Here is a 14,727-nt window from a genome sequence, read left to right as displayed (position 1 = left end):
TTGTCGCCATCAATAGATTTCGATTGAGCTGTCTCACCCCAGGAGCTGTTGTTGCTGCCAATCTCACCCGGGCTGCTGTGGTTGCCATGTTATTTTTGTCAATGTCGGACCCGCCCTTTGCTCAGGTAAGTTTAAATCCCTTTCTCTCAAAGATGAAGATCTCTCTTTTTTTTTGGGATCAATAATATGTATATGTAGTAACTAAAATTTGAATACCAATTACATCCAATTTACTACATGAAAATGCACTAGAACTTAAATGTGATTACTAGATAATAGATGTCTCTTTGGAAAAGGTAGGTATGCACGACCTTGAAAACTTGTATGCTGAATGGAGTGACCTATCTTGTAATCATTCATGCGGGATAAAGTGATTCAAATGCTTACTTGTGTGCCAGCAATTCTCTTGTGGAATAAATTACTCTCTTTCTCCATCTCTTAAAGCAGTATTTTATTTTATAATATGTTTTATATTAAATTTTTGATCCATTAAGTATTCTTTTAGGGCTTCAACATGTTGCATCCATGTAGTGTAGGCTTTTGGGTAGCATTATAAAATATTCTCTTTTTTGGAAGTATGCTATGCACATCTAGTGTAATTTTTTGGGATGTAAGCATATTTTATATGTGCTAAATAATTCAACCAAGTTTTATCTTTATTACATTCAATGATGTCTAATTTTTAAGCATTTTCACACTCATGTAAGTTGTGCATTTTCAATTGATATATATGATTGTCATTTGTTCCTTCAGATTTCTTTGTTTGATGTTTGATGTTTGATGTTTTTATGTTTAATAAGTTTTAGAAGATAAGACATTATTTATAATACACTTTATATCCACCTCGAAAAATACAAATCTCCTTTTGTTTTATGATGTACAAATACTCGGACATGTTTCCTCCAAACTTGGGTGTAGACCATATACCTTGGGGCATAACCATTTTTGAGACAATCTAAGGGGGATGAAGAGATTAGATATATTCAAGAGTACTTATGGATAGGGCATTGAGGCCTAGCAAGTCACCATAGGGAGAACTAGTTCTCCTAGTGGACAAGAAGGATATACAAAAGTGTGTGTTGATTATAAGGACTTAACATATTTAATGTAAAGACTCAATATCCTTTGTTGTTGTGAGGAAGAATGAATTTATTGGCTTTGTTGAGTGTGATACTTCATAAAGATAGATATGATGATAGGTTATCATTCGATTAGGTTATTTGAGGGTGAGGTCTTTAAGATAGGTATTAGAACTAGCTATGGGAATTACGAGTTCATGGTTTTTACCATTCAAACTTGCCAATGCACTAGCTATTTTCCAATGGCTATCCTGATATGAACGTTACAAAAGTCTGAGTAGTATGTTCTTGATCCCATCTCTCTTGGGTGTAGCTGCATCATAAAACTATTGAGAATGAGAGAGAGAGAGAGAGAGAGAGAGAGAGATGACTTTTCGGTTACGTGGAAGCAATTTTTATCATGGTTTGTGAGGAACCTCCAAAGACCATCCCTAAGATGGTCGCACTCTTAGAGGCTTCATGCAGTCAACTTTGTGGGACACAGAGACATCCACATCCCTCCACCTTGCATCTTGTTGTATCATTGGGAGCATGCTCGAGACTCTATGTTCCCTCGATGACGTAGAGTCTTTGACAACATGGCTAGAGACAAAGTAGGGTGGATGAATACATCGCGGATTTTCTCATTGAAAGGTATCCTGACATCCCTCTATTAGAGGAGGACACTACAACTGCTCATTCCTGTGAGGATGGGTGAGTCGCGAGACCGACCAAGACCGATTAAGGGGGCTTGGTGCACCCATGCAGCTATTATGGTAGCCCACATTCTACCACGATATGTGGCATATTATGGTGCCTTGCCCCATCATCATGAGATTCTGATCTACTTTGCACAAAAGTTATATGCAGAGTTTGTGTTGGGGCTTGAGGTAGATTATCATAAACGTTTACCCGACGTTGGCCCTGTTGTCAGCAGGTTTTAGGACTAAGACAGGAGGCCTGGTGACCCAGGCTAGGTGTCTCCCACCCTGCACTTTTGACACCTCATGGAGGATTGGAGATGCTACCATTTGCCCCACAGTGCAAGAGCTAGCTGTGCAGATGGATCACTAGTTCCCATCATGCTACAAAGTATATTCAACACGCCGTGGCGCTCTCTTATCGGAGTCGACCCCCACTAGCACGTTATTCTCCCAAACCCTTCTAGAGTGATTCAGTTATGATGTGTATTTCTGCATTGGGGAGTTATCCACCTATATTTTATCTTGTTTGTACAAGGCCCCACACAGTTTCACACCCAGGCTTCTACTTCAGGTTAGGCCAAGAAGAGATTTGGGGTAGCATCACCTTTACCAGCACCCCCTAGCCACATGAGAACATTGTTTGAATTATTTTCCCATTGCTCAAGTATGATTTCTTGTATTTGCCTTAATATTGATCACTTTCACTTTTTAGGATACTGAGCTAGATGAGATTCGACGACAGGTGTCACAGCTCACTCTGGAGTTGTAGGAGTCACACCAGCAGGAGATTGAGCACCAGAGACAGTTAGTTTGTGAGGTGAACGTGGAGAGACAGATTGTATAATACTGCGCAGAGAGCACCACATGAGGGAGTGGACCAGACTTGGGAGAGATGCAGCTCACCATTGTATGATGTCGAGCATTGCTATCTATCCCCTTCCCACCAGACTCTTTGGTTCCATGGAACCGCTTGCAAAGTTTCATCACCCACAAAAGTTGTATGATAATGATGCACCACCTAAACCTGATATTTTTTGCATAGGAGACTCCTTGGGCACTATGCAAACAATAACGGAAGGCAACACACCGTCTGACCTATCCAATGTCCGTTTGGTGGCTGGTGAAACTTTATGAGTCACGGGATAGTAGCCCCATGGAAGTGCTTGCAAAGTTTCAACACCATTGAAAATCGTATGATAATTATGCCCTACCCAAACCTGCTATTTTTTGCATAGGGGACCCCTTAGGCACTATGTGAAAAAATAGCATATGGTAACACACTTTCCTGCCCATCCGGTGTCTGATGGTGGTGAAAATTTGTGAGTGGAAGGGGTAGCAGCTCTATGGACTCGCTCGCAAAGTTTCATCACCATTGGATGCCGTATGATAATCATGGCCCACCCAAACCCACTATGTTTTTTGCATAGAGGGCACTATGCAAAAAATAGCAGGTGGCAACACACCATCCCACCTATCCAGTGTTTGAGTGTGGAAAAACTCTACGAGTGGATGGGGTAGGAGCCCCATGGACCCGCTCGCAAAGTTTCACCAACATCAGACACCGTATGATAATGATGCCCCACCCAAACCTGCTATTTTTTGCATAGGGAACCCCTTGGGTACTATATGCAAAAAACAGCAGGTGGCAACACGCCGTCCCGCCCATCCGGCATCCAATGGTGGTGAAACGTTTGTGAGCAGAGGGGTAGCAGCCCCATGGACCCACTCGCAAAGTTTCACCCCCACCATCGGACGTCATATGATAATGATGCCCTACTTAAATTCACTATTTTTTGCATAGGGGATCCCTTTGGACACTATGCAAAAAAATAGCGGGTGGCAACAAACTGTACTGCCCATTTGGCGTACGATGGTGGTGAAACTTTGCATGCAAAGGGGTAGGAGGCCCCATGGAACCGATCACAAAGTTTCACCACCATTAGACACCATATGATAATGATGCCCCACCCAAACCCACCTATTTCTTGCATAGGGTACCCCCCTTGGGAAAACTGCAAAAAATAGTAAGTGGAAACACACCATCCTACCCATCTGTCATCTGATGGTGGTGGTGAAACTTTGTGAGTAGAGAGAGGTAGAAGCCCCATGGACCAGCTTACAAAGTTTCACCACCATTGGACACCGTATGATAATGATGCCCCACCCAAAGTCGCTTTTTTTTGCATAGGGGACCCCTTGGCACTATGCAAAAACTAGCGGGTGGCAACACACCATGTTGCCCAACATCCAATGGTGGTGAAACTTTGCAAGTAGAGTGGTAGGAGCCCCACAGATCTGTTTGCAAAGTTTCACCACCTTCAGACACCGTATGATAATGATGCCCCATCCAAACCTGCTATTTTTTGCATAGGGGACCCCTTGGGCACTATGCGAAAAATAGCGGGTGGCAATATACCATCCCGCCCATCTGGCGTCTGATGGTGGTTAAACCTGCAAATGGAGAAGGTAGCAGTCCCATGGACCCGTTCACAAAGTTTCACCACCATCAGACACCATATGATAATGATGCCCCACCCAACCCCACCTATTTCTTGCATAGGGTGCCCCCCCTTGGGAAAATTGCAAAAAATAGTAAGTGGAAACACACCATCCTACCCATCTGTCGTCCGATTGTGGTGGTGAAACTTTGTGAGTAGAGAGAGGTAGGAGCCCCATGGACCAGCTTACAAAGTTTCACCACCATCGGACACCGTATGATAATGATGCCCCACCCAAAGTCGTTATTTTTTGCATAGGGGACCCCTTGGCACTATGCAAGAACTAGCGAGTGGCAACACACCATGTTGCCCAACATCCAATGGTGGTGAAACTTTGCAAGTAGAGTGGTAGGAGCCCCACAGATCTGTTTGCAAAGTTTCACCACCTTCAGACACCGTATGATAATGATGCCCCATCCAAACCTGCTATTTTTTGCATAGGGGACCCCTTGGGCACTATGCGAAAAATAGCGGGTGGCAATATACCATCCCGCCCATCTGGCGTCTGATGGTGGTTAAACCTGCAAATGGAGAAGGTAGCAGCCCCATGGACCCACTCACAAAGTTCACCCACCATCGGACACCGTAATATAATGATGCCCCACCCAAACCCACAATTTTTTGCATAGAGGACTCCTTAAGCACTATGCAAAAAAATAGCGGGTGGTAACACACCATCCCTTCCATCCGGTGTCTAATGGTGGTGAAACTTTTCTAGTGTGAGGAGTAGCTGCATCCACCCACTTGCAAAGTTTCACCACCATCGGACATAGTATGATAATGATTCCCCATCCAAGCTCGCTATTTTTTGCATAGGAGACCCCTTGGGCACTATGCAAAAAAATAGTGGGTGGCAACATAGCATCTCGCCTGACTTGTGCCCGACATCCATTAGACCATATCCCCACTGCCCTGTCCATGTGACTCCATGCTCTCTCAAAAAGTCATCATGATGATGGAAGCAATGTTGAACAAAGTGGGCGCTATAAGAGCGATCATAAATAATGTAAAAGTAATACTCTCTAATGATGACTCGCTCCTCGGGGGTGCTTGCTATGCCATCTACTGCCGCCTTTGCATGCCGATAACTAATATGCAGCATGATGGCCACCTAGTGAAGCACACAAGAATGGGAATTGTTAGATTCATAGACAACGTTAATATAAAATATCTTGAAGACCTTAAAAAATACTTGCTCAAAAAAGTAGTACTCTTCCTGGATCTGCTGCAATGGTGCGAATGCGTAATTCTCTACGAAGTCAACCACCAGAGAGACAACTACACCAATAGGAAACTGTTGTGGGCTGGCATGAAACTGATGGTCCTGCCCACTGGCACCGGAATGTAGGCAACGGAAGCTGTGAATGTGCTCATGAACTCGCCACGTGCCGAATGGTGCTCCACTAGCTGTAATCTCCTCAACTGTCCATGTGTGACATAGTCATATTGTCTCCATGTCACCACCTCAACTACTTAAGAATCCTCCTCGCACAAGTGAAGCATGGCCAAAGCTGCCGCACGAGGTACAAGTCCCCCCATGACACAAGCCATACGATGGTAGACGACATCCTCCACGTGTGGGCATAATAGCGAGTGAATAAAGTCCCTCGAGCTATAAGGCACCACCCCCTGATGGCCAAACAAGCCACAAAAGACATCATACAAAAGCTGAAATCTAGCATGGTACCTACAAAGACATGTGTCATGCTGCCTTGAATAGCGCACAAACCAAGGCTTACAAGCCTCAAATGAACGTTGTGGTGGCTGATGGTGACCTCAGGGTGTGTAAAACTAAACTCAAAGTACAACTTTATCTGGGTCATCTCAAGAAAGCAAGCCCCATGCACTATGTACTCCCCATGACGAACCCTATGTCGCAATGACCCATACTACGAAGTAGGAAAAAGAGATTAAGTAAAATTAAAGATAATTAAGATTAAAGTAATACTATAACAAGATTAACATATGCTTGGAATGGAGCTATCTCCAAAGTTGGTGAAGCTGTAAGAATGAGGGAGACTCCAAAAATTGGGTTATATATACCAAGCTAGTTAGCATTTCATTGGTTAAATTAGATTATGGATAAAATCTAGATTTTTACAGTTAATGATATTTTTTTGTAAAATACTAAAAAAATATTAAAAGATAATCATAATTTTTTGAAATGATGAATTAATTATTTATTTTAAGTGACGAATATCATTTTGATTTATTTAATAAATAAAATTTATTTATATAATACATAAAATTTATGTGATTAATAAACAATATTAAAATTTCTTTAGATATATTTCAAGTTTTTTTCCTTCTAAAATTTCTTATTAAAGAAATTATTTTAAAAATGATGTTTTATTTTTTTGTATTAATTAAATCATGAAATATAATGGTGAGGTGGCGGGCTTTTTGCCACGTGGCAAAATTTTGTTGACATGGAACCTCCACGTAAGCATTCCTCATGCTTAAGTGTGAGGTGGCAATGCCATGCATTTATATGATGTGTCATGCTATGTAGGCATAGAAAGTCAACCAAGTTGACTGTGCCATATATGCATTTGATGTAGCATGCCATGTAGGCTTTAGGGAGTCAACCTTGTTGACTAAGATGAGATGGCAAGATGCTTATGTGGACTCTTCTCCATATGATGTGGCATGTACATGTAGAACTAAGACTATGTTACCATAGCTCAATTGCTTGACAAATGGCATACTCTCTAGGCTTGGTGAAACACCAAGCCTAATAGGGTTCCTTTGTTCAAACAATGAAGTTTTGATTAAGATGGCTGGAAAATGGGCTTCCCTTAATCAAATTCACTCCAAATTTTTTTGTTAAATTCATCATGACATGTACTTTGATCCACAAGAAATTGAAGTGCAATGATGGTCGTATAAAATTTATATAATTAAATTATTAAACTTTTACAGGCCCTCTAAGAGACTGAGTGAATTTTCTATAGAAGATCAGAAGAAATTCAACCGTCGAAATTGCAATTTGACAATATGGCCACATTCTATATATATTTGTCTAACTTCTCATCGTTGGATCTTCAATGATGAGCTTCACATTTGCCAAGATCTTGAATAGAAAATCACATGTTTTTTTACAATATAAAGCAATGAAAAACTATTTATAAAAAATAATTAAATTGCCAAAAAACTCCCAATGAATCAAGTTAAGCTCTATGCAATGTGTTACATTCATGCACAAATTGGGATGATCATTGGACTTGGGATGTAGAAGTACTAAGCATTGCATGTGTGACATATACTGTAGTAAAGACAGTTGGAAAATGGAAATGCCAAAACTTCCGTGCAATGAAACAATCACTAAAATAAATTGGATTTTTGATCAGGGGGTGCCATTTGAACACCCACTATAGGTATAATGTGCCCCAAACACCATGCCACTAAATTCCAAACAGAACTATGAGAGACCGGACCTTTAAGTTATGAAGATGCCTATTTTCAGGCTACCTTCAGGGCGCCCAATTATCAAAAGTGGTGAAACCACCCATCACTATCATGAATTTGAGTGTTGGGAACTTCTTCGTCTTCTTCTTCTTCTTCTTCACTTGAAGAATCCTTGATAATCTACGTGAGGTTTGAAATATCTACTAGAAGAGCGGAGAACCTATTAAATTTATTCCTTCTTGGTTGGTTTTTAAGGGGCTGAGGGCGACCTTGCCCTCTTCCTCTCCTCACAATGGACTAAAAACCTTGGTTTTCTCCTTTGGGTTCCGCCTATGTACATGGGATTGAGGCGTGGTGGGAATCTAATTGGGCAGTTTCTAATGAAATGGTCCTTTAACCCAGAGTGGAAACATGCATTGGGAACATTCTTGAAGATCAGGGGTTGATCTAGAGCAATAGAGTTAGGAAGTTCCTTACTCATGTTTATTTCTACCAAAGCTTGTTGGTGCCATCTGGGATTTAGCCCTACATTAGCTCTAATCCCCAAAAGCCTACCAACTGGTTCAAGGAGAAGTTTAATCAAGGGGTATAGATGCATCGACAGGTTAGGCAACTCAACCCAAATAGGACAAAGGGTTGGTTTAGGGCCTACAGGGGAAAAGTCAGGAGACCACACGAAGAGGGATAGGGGAGAATTCCTAAGGACCCATTGGTCAACCCCTAGGGTATAAAGTGCCATCCCTTCTGCTCTAAATAGGAAGCAGAAGTAGTTATTCGCCAAATACTGGGTATTGGTCAACCCCTAGGGTATAAAGTGCCATCCCTTCCGCTCTAAATAGGAAGCAGAAGTAGTTATTCGCCAAATACTGGGTATGGTCTACTATAAGGCCTCGAGAGGACCAACTGTTTCTTATTCATGTCTTTAACACCTCCGCTAGAGGTCGTGGACTATAGCACATACCTATTAGTGCTCTGTACTGGTAAGTTCATTGCCAGTCCTGAACCAGATTAGCAGGGAGAGTGACAGAAAGCTTACCGTCTTTGCATGCTGGATCTTCTCTTCGATCAGCTTTGAAACCTCGGTTCTTCAGAATTATGCTTTTTTGTGCAAATATTTATTAAAACTTCTTTTATCTCTATTCATCATACTGTCCTCCTCAAAATAATGGATAGCAACTTGCAACAAAAATAGACATTGACTCTATTAACGGGCATCATTAACGTGAGTCGTTGAAGCCTTCAAATGTCCGAGGCTCGCCGCTGACGCGAAATTATGAGGTGTGATAAAAAATATGGGAAAAATAATTTTAAAGTGGAAGTCGTGATGTGTTTGAATTGCTCGGGAACTTGGGAGTCGGGAATCGTAACATGGCGATGGAACAAGGGCAGCTTACAAGTAACCGAGCAAGCGAGCGAGAGAGAGACGCATTGCTCAGCGATGGAGCGAGCGGGATCAGCTTACGGGTAAGTTGGTCAGATTTTGTGTCGTGTGTGTGTGTAAGCGACAGACAGAGAGAGCGCGCTTGAACTTACGAGTCAGTCTGTCAGAGAGTTTCTGTGAGAGAGTAACAGAGAGGCGATGGAGCTGCAAGTGAGAGAGAGAGAGAGTTTTTTTTGACCTTGAAACACTTTGTGTGTTGGGACAGTCTGTCCTTTGCAACACTACGGCCAGGGGTGGCAACAACACATCGCCAGAGACGAGTTGCCCCGTGGTGCTGGAACAGATGCAGGGACGCCTCATTTCCCTCTGTATCTACCGCCTGCAACTGGGCTAATTACCGTAAGTACAATATATTCACAGCCTGCATGGCTGCCATCGTCGACCAGCTCGATGCCACTACGGCCACCTTCCCTCCCTTCCTTCCACCTGAGGTCCAGCAGCTACGAGACCCTCGCGCACGTGCATTTGCTTCAAGAATTCAGAGACTTCCTGTACAGGTATCTCATTGACACTAGAGTTCGTTATCATTTGCAGACAAAATGTGCGTGTTTGAGTTCGCGTGAGCGGCATGTGAGAGCGTGTATACATGTGTAGATATGTTTAATGGAGTGTGCACGTTTTTTAGCAGGATGTATACATGTTTATATGGTTTATATGTCTGTTTCATGGAATACATGATAGACACATGCCATGCATACACATCTACGTTAGTATGTCCACATGATTAGGACTATTACACTCAAAAGGAGTCGGACGTCTAAAAGGTTCGACACTTATTATATTTCACTCTTGAATTGGGTTGTGTGTGACAAGTCCCTTGTGGGCAGCGCTCATGGGATGGTCATGTGGCCTAGTGTCGTGTCTTCCACATTCTCCAATGATCAATTTCTATAAAGGAGTGGTTGGGTGGACTGAATTGATTTGGGTCTGCATGTATATTGTGGGCCTCTTACCTTTATATGGATGGCGGGGGTGGTCAACCCAATCATTCCATGCTCGTTATCTATCTTGTGCACACGGTCTGGCGGGGGTGGTCAACCCAATCATTCCATGCTCATTATCTTGTGCATGTCAAGATTTGGCTAGCTCATGTTTGTAAGGCCCCCTCTTATGAGAAGCGCCCATAATTGATGTTTGTAAGGGGGGTGATGCATGTAAGGCCCCCTTCATGAGAAGCACCCATAATTGATGTTTGTAAGGGGGGTTGATGTAATGTAAGCTCACCCCCCCCCCCCCCCCCTCCCTTTTATATGAGAAGCACCCATAATTGTCTTGTGCATAAGATCTTGCTAGCTCATGTTTGTAAGGCCCAAGGGGCTTTATGAGAAGCACCCATAATGAAGTCCTTCTGTGTTTTTGCTTCATGGATTTGATAGGTAAATGGAGAAGATTGTTCTCCTCATCAACCTTGATAGCTTAGCGATCACATTTTCTATTAACTTCCAAAATATATTAGTCGAGCAATTAGTGTAAGTTTTTTCTTTTAAAAGTCCTTGAGATCAAGTTTAACAAAGCTTTTTGGTGCCTTTCACAGCTCTTGTCTAGAGTGGAGGAACACATACCCCAAGCTTGAGAAAGCCAACATCGAATGTTGGGCTTTTGATATCCTTGGTTGGGGCTTCTCATATTCAGGTAAGTATATGTTTCTTTCAAGAAAGCTTTGTTTGTAGCAGTAGGTAGGCAATACAATCGGGCATTCAACACCAAGTAAGGGTTGAATCTATGCTATGCTATCTAGGTGATCTTATTATTGGGCATTCAACACTAAGTAAGGGCTGAATCTATGCTATGCCAATCTAGGTGATTATGTGTATTGCAGTTTTAGGTCTTTTAGTGGTTCATTAATTAGGGAGGTGAAGGTTATTTGCATCTTTCTCTTGTTCATGTTGGATAATTTGTATGGCTAGTGGGGACCCGGAAACAATCTATGTTTTGTTGCAGAGAACCTAGCATCAGTTGGTGTGGCCGCAAAGCGAGAGCATTTATATGAGGTATTTTTGTGTAGTGTTGGTTATCATAGTGCTTATTGATGGACTTTATGCAGACCATGCAAGATAAGCATGCTAAACCACTACAATTGAGTTTTAGTATTGATGTTTGGAGTGAAAAATATTTTGTCTTTCTTCCTAGTTGGACACACAAAAAGAGGGATTTTCCATGGTACTCATGAACTGATTTTGTTGGGTTTTTATTTCTTTTGTTGAAATTCTGTGATGATAGTTTTGGCGATCATACCTTAAGAGACCCATGGTTCTAGTAGGTGCTAGTCTTGGGGGTGCTGTAGCAATAGACTTTACCGTTGCCCACCCAGAAGCTGTAAGCATTTGTAGTGATCAGCTTTTCTTCTACAATTCTTATGTTGAAGGGTGAACAAAGGTGTAGGCAAATTGTTTATATGGGTGTCTTGAGAGCTCCTTAAAGTGTCTTTCAGGTGTCAAAGCTGGTCCTTGTTAATGCACAAGGGTATGCAGAGGGCACTGGCATAATGGCCTCGTTTCCGAGATTTATGGCATATGTCGGGGTGAGTAGATTTTGGTGCTCTTTTTGACCATGTTGGTGATTGAAACACTGATATTGTCTTGTTGATGAAGGGGTGGTCTTAAGATATATATATATATGGATAATTGCTCCAATTATGGTGGTGCAGGTTTCCATGTTGAAGAATGTCTTGTTGCGTACCTATGCGAATACTCTCATCCATCACAAGATACAGTGGCGTTTGATTGTTGATCAAGTGAAAGTAAGCTCCTTTGCATCAATTATCTCACGATCAGCATCACAATTAATGCAAGGACCATTATAGTTATTGCATAGACAAAAGTAGACAACCAACAAATAAAGGGGCTTGGATTAAGCAATAATTAAGCATTGTTGTAAACTAGTTTCATGTGACTCATAGGCAAAAAAAAAAATCCCTTTTTTATTTTGGGTTTAGGTTGTAAAACTCTTGTCGCAAAGTAGAAACTAAAGCATATCTGGTGTAGGTGGGGCGATTGCATTGCTTTATGCCCGGTTGGGCTACGGCTTCAGTTGACTTTATGCTAAGTGGTGGCTACAATGTGGCCTCACACGTTTCAAAGGTACCTTAGTCTCTTTTCAAACACTTTTTTTAGTGGCTACTATCCTTTCATTGATTCAACCTCAATATATACAAGTAGGTGACCTCCACAGGCATAAAGTTTTTTCTTGTATGCATATGTTCATCCATACATATGTGCATATGTGCATATGTGTATATTTGCAAGTGTATGTGAGTGAGTGAGTGAGTGTGTGTGTTTTTATGTGTCGTGTGTGTTTGTATATGCCCATGTGCACGTGTGTATGTATGTGTACATGTGTGTGCATGTGTCTATGTGTGTATGCATGTATACATGTGCACATGTATGTGCATGTGTCTATGTGTGACTCTCTCATATACATGTATAACTATGTGTCTCTCTATCTTCATATACATGTATAACTATGTGTCTCTCTATCTCTCTCATGTATTCTCTTTATGTCTTTGTCACACACATAGACACAACCCTCAATCACACCCATACACTTATACATGCACTCTCTCTCTTCTCACACCTATCTCTCACATACACAATCTCTCAAACACATAGAAACTCTCTCTCTCTCTCTCTCTCTCTCTCTCTCTCTCTCTCTCTCTCTCACACACACACACACACACACCCCCCCCCACACGTACGTGTATGGCTGTGTACGCGTACACGTGTGTGTGAATGTGCTTATATATAATAGTATTAATATAATACTATTATATGTTTACTATATGTATATTGATTTATATTCTCTACTTTTTTGAGTGGGTCTTGCAATTAGCCACATCCTTTGGTCAATTTAAATTTGAGTGTCTCCACTTTGAGAGGCTAAGTGCTACCACCTCCACTTTGAGAGGCATAAGTGCTACCACCTCTACTTTGAGAGGCATGAGTGCTATTGCTATCGTTCGTTCGAGAGCGAGAGCTTGTTGGGCCCTATTCTCTTTCACACCTTAAATGAAAGAGTTTCCCTCACCTGTCTTTGGGCTACGATTTTGCAAAATGTAGATTTTTTGTGCACTCAAATTTGTCTATTTGGATTGATAAAATCTTGGTCTTGTTGGGTTCATCAGATCGATAAGGAGACACTAGTAATATGGGGAGAGCAAGACAAAATATTAAGCAAAGATACCCCACAGGTACTCCAAATATATCATTCCCATTCTACTACAGTATTGTTGAGTCATAGGCATCTTTTTCTTTTTTTGGATATTAGATTGGGTATTGAAATTAAATGCCCTTTGGTAGGTTTGAATTTATACCGGGCATCTTACGATCCTAACATACATGAATGGATTTTGAAAGGAATATTTGAGTCCACATATAAATAGCACAATGGAGTAAGAAATGGTCCTTGGGAGAGGCACAAGCTCAAGTTTAAACCCTCAGTAGCCTATTGTTTTAGGCATCCCTATCACTAAATAAAACACTAATTCACGATCATACTTTTGTTGTAGTAATATGTCTCATGGTTGGCAACCCACTTTGAATTACTGCAGAGGTTCAAGAACGATTTGCCAAATGGAAGACTAGTTTTTGTCAGCAATTGTGGTCACCTTCCCCATGTAGAAAAGCAAGACGCAGTGGCGGCATTGATTTTGGAATTCGTAGAACATGAGGGTTGAATGGATGTTGTGTGGATGCAATCCTTGTAAATAGGTTGCAGTAGTTCATACACTATTATGCAAATGACATGTTTGACCATGTAAATGTAGTCTATAAAGAATTGCTCTATAGCTTGTATTAGTAGCACTAGTTGGCAACCCATGCTTCGCACGTCTTTTGAGATTCCAAATTCAAATTGTACCCAAACCTCCTCAAACCTCTTCCTCCCCTACCCGAACCTCCAAATTCTTGGCACATGGCAGCTTTGTGAAACTCTTCCTTAAAATAATATAGAGATGTGGAGGAAATATTGAATAACAAGAGCTTGCATATTGCTAGGTGTAATGTTTGCAATGGTTCATAACTTGGGAAAGGGTTTTGGATGCTTTGTGTGTTGTTCTACTATGTGCTATGCAACCCTAGCTAGCAAAAGTCTTCTTGCTAGTAGTTGAGTAGGGAATTAAATAAATCTTAAATCAAGCCGTGTTTTCCTTGGCACATGGTATTCTTTAGGCTTTGATGAATGTGGGTTTGACAGGGCTATAGGGTGACTTTTCCTCTAGAAGCTTGAATGGGCTATTCGGTGGTGTCACATTGATGGCCTCAATCAGGTAGCTGCATTTCACGTCACAAATGTGACTGTAGTTTTACTCGTGTTGGGCCAAGCTCAAGCGGCTCTTGCATCTTATCAGACTGCTTGCATCTTATCAGACTGCTTGCATTTATCTCTCTCTTCACGCCCCGCGGCCCGCCGTCTAATAAATAATCCAAGTTAAGGCAATCTTAACAAGTCTTTGTTGGCCCTACTTCGATTGAACTAGGTTGGAGATTATTTCCACATATTGAATGCTTGATTAGCACCATTCATTAGAATACTATTAAAATGAGAAAAATACGCGCAGCGGTCGAGAGAGAGTGCTGCGCCTGAGTGCTGGCGATGGAGTGCTGCGCTTGAGTGCCTACGAC

At 41.6% G+C, this 14,727-nt stretch overlaps 1 protein-coding gene across 1 annotated transcript; it reads left to right on the top strand.

Annotated features, from left to right (window-relative positions):
- Positions 1 to 9,036: 9,036 nt before the first annotated feature.
- On the top strand, positions 9,037 to 14,028 carry LOC147618576 (alpha/beta hydrolase domain-containing protein VTE7-like). Its single transcript, XM_086775270.1, has 10 exons — positions 9,037 to 9,136; positions 9,315 to 9,606; positions 10,644 to 10,741; positions 11,051 to 11,100; positions 11,330 to 11,425; positions 11,541 to 11,630; positions 11,757 to 11,849; positions 12,094 to 12,189; positions 13,230 to 13,295; positions 13,656 to 14,028. Exons 1-10 carry the CDS (start codon positions 9,037 to 9,039, stop codon positions 13,779 to 13,781), a joined length of 1,107 nt encoding a protein of 368 aa, XP_086631396.1. The 3' UTR covers positions 13,782 to 14,028.
- Positions 14,029 to 14,727: the final 699 nt, after the last annotated feature.

Source organism: Cibotium barometz, chromosome 35, assembly GCF_041138505.1.
Source record: "Cibotium barometz isolate CiBa-2024 chromosome 35, ASM4113850v1, whole genome shotgun sequence".
NCBI lineage: Eukaryota > Viridiplantae > Streptophyta > Polypodiopsida > Cyatheales > Cibotiaceae > Cibotium > Cibotium barometz.
This window is presented reverse-complemented; position numbering and strand designations above follow the sequence as displayed.

Excerpts from the sequence above, each read along its gene's own strand:
- LOC147618576 (XM_086775270.1), top strand. The coding sequence starts at position 9,037 with ATGGCGATGGAACAAGGGCAGCTTACAAGTAACCGAGCAAGCGAGCGA. Across the intron at positions 11,101-11,329 it reads AGCGAGAGCATTTATATGAG|TTTTGGCGATCATACCTTAA; the intron begins GTATTTTTGTGT and ends CTGTGATGATAG. Across the intron at positions 11,631-11,756 it reads GATTTATGGCATATGTCGGG|GTTTCCATGTTGAAGAATGT; the intron begins GTGAGTAGATTT and ends ATGGTGGTGCAG.